General features: G+C 58.3%; 1 protein-coding gene across 1 annotated transcript in view; it reads left to right on the forward strand.

The window, feature by feature from the left end:
* The window catches only part of RGS3 (regulator of G protein signaling 3), a 59,729-nt gene extending 56,024 nt beyond the window's left edge, over positions 1-3,705 (forward strand). Inside the window, exons 20-24 of the mRNA XM_039561956.1 lie at positions 9-496; positions 600-701; positions 1,506-1,567; positions 2,184-2,350; positions 2,441-3,705. Of these exons, the coding sequence (XP_039417890.1) occupies positions 9-496; positions 600-701; positions 1,506-1,567; positions 2,184-2,350; positions 2,441-2,626 (1,005 nt within the window). The 3' untranslated portion in view covers positions 2,627-3,705. The remainder of the gene's footprint in view (positions 1-8; positions 497-599; positions 702-1,505; positions 1,568-2,183; positions 2,351-2,440) is intronic.
* The last annotated feature ends 5,740 nt before the right edge of the window (positions 3,706-9,445 follow it).

A 9,445-nucleotide genomic window follows, 5' to 3' on the forward strand; every position in this document is an offset into this window, starting at 1 on the left:
TATTTTTCCCCCGCCGTCTCTTGAAAGGCCCCACTATCCGCCTCGGCGCTGATTTTTCCACCTTTCCTCAAGTTTCCCCCAGCAACGGCAGAGCCGCCCCAAACAGCGGCGGGGCTGACACAGCTTTTACTCACTCACACGCTCCGCGGCCGCCCCACGCCGCATTTAAAGCTCTCGGGGCTGAACCCTCCCACTTCCCGTTCCGCGCTGGCCGGGGCGGGCAGGAGCGCGGCTCGGGGCGGGCGGCAGAGCGCCCGAGCGTCCCGGCAGCACGGGCTGTCCCCGCAGCACCGGCTGTCCCCGCAGCACGGGCTGTCCCCGCCGCACCGGCTGTCCCCGCAGCACCGGCTGTCCCCGCAGCACCGGCTGTCCCCGCAGCCATGCCCTTCTTCCGCGACCTGTCCAAGCCGCCGCCGCTGGAGTTCCACGCGGAGATGCTGCTGGCGGTGCAGAGGCCGCACACGGGCAGCCTGCAGCGCCGGCACACCATGAAGGAGTAGGTGCTGGGCGCGGGGGGACGCGGCTGCCGGGGGGTCCCCGCGGGGCTGGCGGTCCCCACGTCCCCTCGCCCGCCCGCTCACACTCGCTCTTCTCTCTAGAGCCAAGGACATGAAGAACCGGCTGGGGATTTTTCGGCGGCGGAACGAGTCGCCCGGGGCCAACCCCTCCGGCAAGCTGGACAAAGTGCTCAAATCTCTCAAGTAGGTGCTGCGAGTGGGTGGCATGGGCATGGGGACCATGGGGGCTTGGGGACAAGCTGTAGTCTGGAGCTCCTCACCCCGTTCAACGCGTTCACCCCGTTTGGGGAAGCTGTGGACAAAGTTTTTGTATCTGGAGGAGCATTTAAAATATTTTTTGGCTGAAAATCTCCTGCTGGAGAGTGAGAGGTCCTGCCTGGGCAGTGGCACAGCAGCAGCTTGGGCTGGAAACTTACCTGACGGCAGCGTTCTCCCAGTGCCTGTCTGTGGAACTTTAACTGGCCAGAGGATGGTTTGAAAAACCACTTTGCTCTGGAGATGCTCCAGCAGCTGGAGACGAGCCCTCCCTGCTCTTGCTCCTGGCAGCTCCTCCGGCTGCTTGAACGGGACAGCTGAAATCCCACTTCCCGCAGCTCCGTATCACCCGGAGCTTCTCCAGTTCTTGCTCAGACACCCGAAGTGCTACAGCTGCCTGCACAGACCTCCTGGGGTCGGATTTTCTTCCTGCCAGCCTGTAGGCAGCGGTTTCCTTCCGGCAGAGCTGCTGTGGTGCTGCCTGGTGCAGAGCCTGGCTCTGCCTTCAGCTGCTCTGCCAGTGCCAGTGCCAAGGTGGGAGCCAGGGCCAGCCCCACCGGGCACACAGTGTGGCTTTATCCCCTGGAAACATTTAGCAGGAGGCCGATTTGGGAGCTGGGAGCAGCCGTGCTGGGCTCACAGCCTGGCTTTTAATCCACTGGAAATGTTTAGCAGGCAGCAAAAGCAGCTTTTGCTTCTGAGCTTTGCCAACGTGCCGTCCTTTTTCCACAGGCCCACTCCCGAGGAAGCGCTCAAGTGGGGGGACTCCCTGGAGAAGCTGCTGCTGCACAAATGTGAGTGTGTGTCCATCCCTTCCACTTGTGTTTGCTGCCAGGGGAATATCCAGACACGTGCCTGGATAAAGATGGGATTTCCTCTGTTAATCCCTTCTGGTGTTTGGGGTTACACAAAGGGAAGTTAGCGTGGTTCTTGTCTGCACCCCTCCTGCTCCTGCCTGGCCCTGGGGGAACTTGGTGACAGGGGCAGGTTGGGGCTGCAGCCCCCCAGCTTGGGGAGGAGGAGGCAGAGATCTGTGTCTGTGCCCAGTTTGGGGCTGTGCAGAGGGTCCATGGAGAAGGAGCTGCTTTAGAACATCCCAGAGATGGGGGGACAGTCCTTCTCAGGCACCTCATCCTACATCCAGCCCATGGGGATGGCTGCGGGGTGCTGTCCCCACTCCAGCCCAGCCTCCCTTCTGGCTCTCCATGCTGCAGCCAGGCTGGGGATGTGGCTGCAGCTCCTGGCTGGGCTGTGCTGGCCTGGCAATGCCATCGCTGCCCGTTTGCACAGGGGGGGTTTTCAGGCAGTGCAGGGAGGTGGTTTGGGCTGCAGCTTTGCAGAGGTGCTGAGGGTCTTGTGGGGTGTTCCCTGTCGGAGAGCGGGAGTAGAGCCGTGTCCCTGTCCCCACAGACGGGCTCGCTGCCTTCAGGGCCTTCCTGCGCACCGAGTTCAGCGAGGAGAACCTGGAGTTCTGGCTGGCCTGTGAGGAGTTCAAGAAGATCAAATCCCAGTCCAAGATGGTCTCCAAGGCCAAGAAGATCTTCGCTGAGTACATTGCCATCCAGTCCTGCAAGGAGGTGAGGGCTGGCTCCCATGCTGGTGTGCGGCTCCCCGGCACCATGGCTGCCTGGGGAGCTGCTCACCAGCCCTGGTGTCTCTGCCCACAGGTCAACCTGGACTCCTACACACGGGAACACACCAAGGAGAACCTGCAGAACATCACCCGCAGCTGCTTTGACCTGGCACAGAAGAGGATTTACGGGCTCATGGAGAAGGACTCGTACCCCCGCTTCCTCCGCTCCGACCTGTACTTGGACATAATCAACCAGAAGAAAGGCAGCTCCCCGCTGTAGGCCCAAGGACTGTCTCGGGGCAGGCTGGGAGCTGTGTGTTTACATGGAATTGGGCAGTGGAGGCCTCCCCGGGAGCTGGTGGGAGCTTGCGGCCCTGCTCGTGCCCCCAGGCCACGGACGTGGGGCAGCTGAAGGCACCGAGCTCGGGGCCGAGGGGACCAACAGGCCGAGCAGTCTGGTACTGCTGCACCACCCCGAGCCACCATCGCTGGTACGACGCCGTCGGGGTGGCCCCGGCATGGATTTAGCCAGGAGGGAAGCTCCCACGAGACTACTGTGAAGCACCTGCCCCAGCCACGAGCGTTGCTGGAAGGCGCAGAGTGAGCCCAGCTCGGCGAGCAGGAGGAGGGATTCTCGTGCAGGGCTCTGGCGAGGGGACAGCAGCACCGACACGAACGTGGTCCCGGACCAAAGCCTTGTGAGCTGGAGCAGCCCCAGGACGCTGCTGTGCTTCCCCGTGCCGCGGGGCCTCCCGGCTGCCCCCGAGCAGCTCTGGCAGGAGCCCGGTGCTTCCTCGGCTCGTGGTGGGTCCCCCCGGGAGCGACGAGAGCCGGGTCCTTGCCCTGCGCTGGAGGTGTGCAAAGCACCCCCTCCTGCCCTCACCCCTGGTTTATTTATTGCCCTCCTGTAGCTGGACACGTTGCTGTGTGATAGGAGCCCCCTTGTCCTCCCCGTCCCCAAGTTACAAGTGCAATATTCGTGTGTGTCGCGGCCGAGTTCTCCGGCGGAGCGGATGCCTTTTTCTTTTTCCAGGTGTGTAGATTTTGTAAGGTAGCAGATTTAGTGTGCCAGACCCATTCCCTGGCAGCGGGCCGCCGGGGGAGCGTGGTGTAAATATCAATATATCCATGCCCTGACGACGGAGGGGTTGGTGATGGAGAAAAGCCACTCTGTGCAGCAGCCGCTCTCCTGACTCTGGATAACAATGCTGTGTTTGGGAAGGGGGGTTCCTGCTGGCCCTGGCAGGGCGGGATGCACTGCCTGCCTCCCAGTTTACAGTGCAAAGCATCTCTGCAGCTAGAAAAAAACCTACATTGTCATGGTCATAGGTAAATAAAAGGAGAATATAATTTCTTGTAGATGCCTTTTGTTCGTGCCGTGTTTGTCAGCGCTGGTGGAGCCGCACGGCCCTCGCCTCACTGAGGAGTGTAAAATCCTATTACTGCGTGGCTAAAGAAGGGAAAATCTGGTTCTGTGAATTTCTGAGCTGTTATTTGCGATGAAGCAGCTGCCACATGCTCCTGAGGCCAGGTCTGGGTATAGGAGCAGAGTTTTGCCCAAAGCGAGACTGTTCCCAAGGACAGCGGTCGCTGTTCACCACAGCAGGGCACAAACCTCTGACCACGGAAATCCCAAACACACCAGTGACCAACCTCCTGTGGCTCCGGGTCCCTCTGGGGACACACCAAAAGCAGCAACAAAAAGCTATTGCAGGTCCATGCACAGCTTGGCAGGGCTGCTGCTCCCCAGCAAGGGCAGTGCTCGGCTGTGGGATGCGAATGTTTCGTGTTTGGTACCTGAAGTGTCACCTGGGACAGTGGTCAGCCTGGGATGGCTCCGGGATGTGATTGTGGTGTCACAGGGCTGTGCTGTGGCTGCCCAGAGGTGCTGCTGGTGATGCCCAGGGATGTGTGGCTGCCCCACCTGAGTGCAGCTCCCCCAGCAGGCACCATCTCTCCTGGGGAGCCGCCTGCTTTCCCTCTTCAACAACCAGCAGGTGATGCCGGGTTGGGACACTGAGGCACAGCTGAGGGCTGGAGACAGCAGGGTCGGTGATGTGGCTCTCCTGGAGATGCTGCTGTCACCCCAGGGTCAAGGTCCATGGATGGTGTCCCAGTGGTGACCCAGTCACTGACCCGGAGCTGCTGGGACCCAGTGGGGGCTGCACCCTCCCAGCTGCCTCTCCAGGAGACCCTTCCTCTTTCTCCTGGCATTGCCCAGAGCCTTCATCTCCTCTTCCTCCCAGCTGGGAGGGTTTCCCTTCATGTCTGAACTCGACACAGATTTTCTCGCACCTCCCCCCTCTCTCCCTCCATGAGCTCCCCTCACTCTATCCCAAACCATCAATGTTAGGAAACTCACAGCAGGGATCCTTCATTGCCCCCCCACTTTTCCACGTCTTCAGGCTCACTGGGGCATCCAACAGAGGGTCTGGGCTCGGGGGCTCAGTCCCTGCTGTCACCTTCTCCCTGCCCTGAGCACAGCCCCAGCAGCCCTGGTGCATCCCATGGTGCTGGTGATGCCCAGGACCATCCCAACCCTATAACCATGCTGGGTGCTGAGCCTGGAACCTGCCTTCCCTCCAGGAATTATCCCAGCCCAGTGAGCCAGGCAGGCAGGGAGGGCTGGAGCTGCCGTGGGATGTGTGGGGTGGGAATCTGGTGCTCGGCTTTGATCCCTGCAGGGGACAAAGGCACTGTGGGGGTGGAGAAATGGGGACCTGGGGTGACTCCCTGGAAAGCTGGGAATAGCCCTGGGTGAGTGGCAGGAGCTGGGTTATTGCTGTAAGAGAATTTATTGCTGGTTCCAGGCTGGCGTCACTCGGCAAACGCCATCCCCACGTGCTCAGAGACACTCGATTCCCTGGAGAGACGGGGCTGGGGGAAAGCTGCAAGTGCCATGTGATGTCCCGTGTTTTCCTGGGATGGGCAGTGCCCCCGCAGCAGGACAGGTCTCACAATGAACTCGGGTCTCCTCGTGGACTCTGTGGTGAGAGCGAAGCCACAGCTTTGTCCTCGCCGTGCTGCGGGAGAGGGGCTGTGACAGCTGCTCCGAGGCTTCGTGCTGCAGAGCAAAAGGTGTGAGGAGCTTGGAGCATCTGGGTGGGAGCTGGGTGAGGGAAGTCAGCCCGTGGAGGGGGTTTGTTCTGGGGACATTGGTTGGGATGGAGATCCTGCCCCACTGCCCCGAGGGGACACAGGGAGCTCTTCCAGGACACTGAGCTTACAGAAGGGGAAGAAAAATGTCCTTATTTAGCACAAAATCAGATGTCCAGGACAAAATCCAATCATGCCAAGAGAAGAAATTCCTGACTTCTCGATGCCAATACCCCAAGTCTGTGTGATGGGAATGGGAATTAGGTGTATTCCTAATTTGAGTCACAGCCTCAGCGCAACTGGCACTGCTGGAGGGACGTTCCTGTGGCAGCAGTGCTGGAATCATGGGGGTCACTCCCATGATGGGATGGCTCTGGGGGAGGAGGGGGGACGTCACCTGCAATGAAGCCGTCCCTGAAGGGTGACAGCAGGAGCTGCTGCCTGTCCCAGGCTCATCCCAAGGCTCAGGGATGTGGGGAAGAGCTGCCTGAGGACATCGCTGGTGCCGCAGCCAAAGGGAATTTCCCAGTGTGGAAACTGGTGCCTTCCAAAATAGGGAGGACCTTATCTCGGCAGATAACAGGGATTTATCTCTGGGCTAAAAATTAGCGGTTGCTGAGTTGCAAATAGTCACAACTCAGCCGTGTTTGTTGTGTGCAAACAGGGCAAAGTCCACCAAGGTGCTCCTGGTTCATCCATGGGACAAAGCTCACCCAGCTGGAGGCAAAGCTCCCCAGGGAAGGGATTTACATGGGAAAATGGGAATTATCCCCAGACAGAGCCGAAAGGTCCAAAACCTGACGTGATTCCGGGTGTGAAAAAGGTAAAATGTCCTAAGGTCCTGGGTTTAACGTGATGGTTCCCTCACACCCTCAGGGATGAGGAGGTTGTCATGAACCAAAAGCACTTGGAGAAGCTGGAAAATATTTCACCTGTCCCAGGTGATGGCCTTGACCCTTCAGGTGTCCCTCAGCTCAGTATTTCATCAGCTGCCTGATGTGGCAGCCAGGGACAGGTGCTGGAGTCACCTGTGGTCTACAAAAGCAAAGGAAGCTCTGAACGTGGCAGCCACAGGAAAATGCAGCTCAAGCTGCTGAGCGCCTCTGGGTTGAAGATTTATTGGGAGAAGGGAATGAGGAGCGTGGTCATCCCAGGTGAGCATCTTGGGCTGCAAGGAGCCTCATTCCAGAGCTGGCTGGAAGCCAGGAGCATAAAGCTTTTCTCTTATTTCTGCAGAAACAGAAGTTTGCCTTTATTTACAGGTGTGCCCTGTGCCCCAAGAGGCTCCAGCACTGCCCAGCCTTCACTGGGCCTTTCCAACGCACCCATCCTGGAGGACAAACTTACCCAAATCAACATCACTTCCTCCTGAGCAAAACCATTCCTCGGACCCCTGATTAGTCAAATACTCTCAGAATAGAAGCCAGGCTGCTTTCCAGCCCCAGACTAAACACAGCTCAGCAGTTTGATACTGAAACCACTGACACAAGCGTTCCCTGCCCGGAGTAAACAGCGGAGCTGCTGTGAGCATCCCTTCACCCTGCTCAGGGCTACTGAGGCTTATCAGGAGCACGTTGAGCTCTAATTTGGGCGGCTGAGATGCCCAGGAGCTGTCTGGAGCCCCACCACGGGAACACCCAGCTGTCTGCACAGTGGGGATGGAGGTCAGGCTTGGTCTGGGTTTGTTTGGGGACTTTGGCACCCTCTGGGTGTGATAAGGGTGAGAGGGTGCAGGGTGTGTTTGAGGGCTCTTGTCCTTCCGGGTGGTGACCCCGGGGCTCAGAAAAGCTGGCTGGGGTGGGTGAGGGGGTACCCAGCTCACTGTCCTGCCCAGGGTGCCAAGGATGCCCTTCCACAGCATCCTTGGATTGAGGCTGGCAGCACAAGTGCCACCGACACTGCAGGTGGCATTAACGACGTCACCCCTAAACAATCCAAGGGAGCAAACACAGAGAAAGTAAAAGGCTTCTGAGGTAAAAATAAAACCAGACTCAGAGGCTTCTGTCAAGGATACAAACACAGCTTGGCTGGGCCGGTGCCAGGGCAGGAAATGCAGCGGTGGTCAGAGTCCCCTGGGTGCCTCCAGCTCATGGGGGGAAGCATTGTTGTGTCCCTCTCATTGCCCATTTTCTGATTCTTCCCTGCATGAGGTCATTTTTACTCAGCCCCTCCAGCTCACACATTCCCCGGGGCTGAGAAGGAAAGCGGATAACGCAGAGAGCAGCCAGCCCGAGGCCTGGGGGAGGCTGGAGCAAAGGAGGGCGAGAAATACTTTCCTTTGTGGCTGAGCAGGGCTGGGACACAGGGAGGGGACAAGGGGGACCTGCTCCTCAGGGTGCCCCACTGCCAGCACGGGGCACAGGCAGGGAGGGAGCTGATAACGGGATTCTCACCTTGGAAAAATCTGGGACCCCCCATTTTCCCTGCCTTCATCCCTTGGCAGAGGTGGAGGGAGGTGGGGGAGAGGAAGAAGAGCCAAGCAGGAGCAGGTGGGGGCTGTGGAGGGAGTGTTTGCACAGGAGCCATTTGCAAGTGATTTCTCGTCCCTTCCCGAACTAATGGGACAATTATTTTGGGCCACATGTGTTCCTCATGGAAAGTTCCACCCAGGCCATGTGTCAGCTCCTGGGGGAGCAGCCCTGCTGTCCCTAAGGTCATTTTCTAGACAAAGACAAGCAGGTGGAACTCCTGCTCCTGGGTCTGGGGACAGCTGGGATGGGTCACAGAGCACCAAAGAATCCTCCCAGGGCAGGACGGGCTCACGAGCTGAGAGCTGATCCCCGGAGCCAAACCAGCACTGCTCTGCTCCTGGACGGAGCTCCTGTGCTTGACACGGGCTTTTTGGATGGGTCCATCTGATTTTGTGCCCTGTTCCCTCCAGCCAGCTCAAGAAGGGTGTGGAGAAATCAGAGGGAATCCTGGAGAAGCTGCTGAGGTGGTCATGGATCTGTGAGGGGTGGAGAGGGGTGGGCTATAACAGCACCCACAGCTTTGGGAGGACAGCTGGAAAGGTGATGGAGCCACACTTTTCTCGGTAGCAGAAGGTGACACAATAAGGGACAACAGCCACAGCGTGTGGCAGCTGGCAGACCTTCAGCTGGCACCACAGGACAGATGTTCTCCTGGCAAAGCTGGCACAGCAGAAAAACAGGGCCCAGAGGAGGAGGGGTCTCACTGCTGCGAGTGGCCCAGACTTGACCCCAGCCCCAGCTGACCTGTCCAGGCGCTGGGGACATCCCTGGTCCTTGGGAGGGTTGGGGCAGAGAGCCCAGGGATGCACCCCTGGCACACCGAGCAGCTTTGCAGGTGGACATGGACAATGTCCCCCAGGACAGAGCTGCAGGAAGCCAAAGGCCTCATGTGAAAACAAATCCTGTGGTTTTCTACAAGGTAAAATTTCAATTCCACAGCCTGAGGATGGGCCCATGGTGTTAACGCTGGAGCTGAGGGAGGGCTTCCCTTTGCCCTCTGACCACTCGGAACCTGTTTGGTTCTGGGTAAAAGATGGGAGCTGAGAGACAAATTTTTGCGTGGGTTGGGCTGTGGGATGGCCCCGTGGAGCTCAGGGTGATGTCCCTGCTGCCTCCCGCTGCCCTGTCCCCTATCACAAAAGATGGGGCTGCACAATTTTCATCTGCACGTTGCCATGTTTTCTAGAAATAACTCCTAAAATCTTTTTATTTGGCCACCCCAGGCCTGAGCAGCACTGATAGCTGCACACGGCTCGGCTGTGGGATGGGGATCCTGGAGGGCTCTTGCAGCTATTGCCCTACGTATTTTATTTAATTTGTCATCTGTATGCAAACAATCGAGTTAATTAACGAGATGATCTTTCAGGGAGCACAAGTGTTGCCAGAGGTAGGAAGTCTGATAAGTTGATCCAGCCAATCTTTCCTAAAATAAATAGAGGGGAAGGAAGTAGGATGGGAGCCCCTGCAAATCACATTTTAAATAGTGTCAGCTTTTATGGCTGAGCCATAAAACCGTAGTTCCTGAAGCACTG

This window comes from Corvus cornix, chromosome 17 (genome assembly GCF_000738735.6).
Source record: "Corvus cornix cornix isolate S_Up_H32 chromosome 17, ASM73873v5, whole genome shotgun sequence".
NCBI lineage: Eukaryota > Metazoa > Chordata > Aves > Passeriformes > Corvidae > Corvus > Corvus cornix.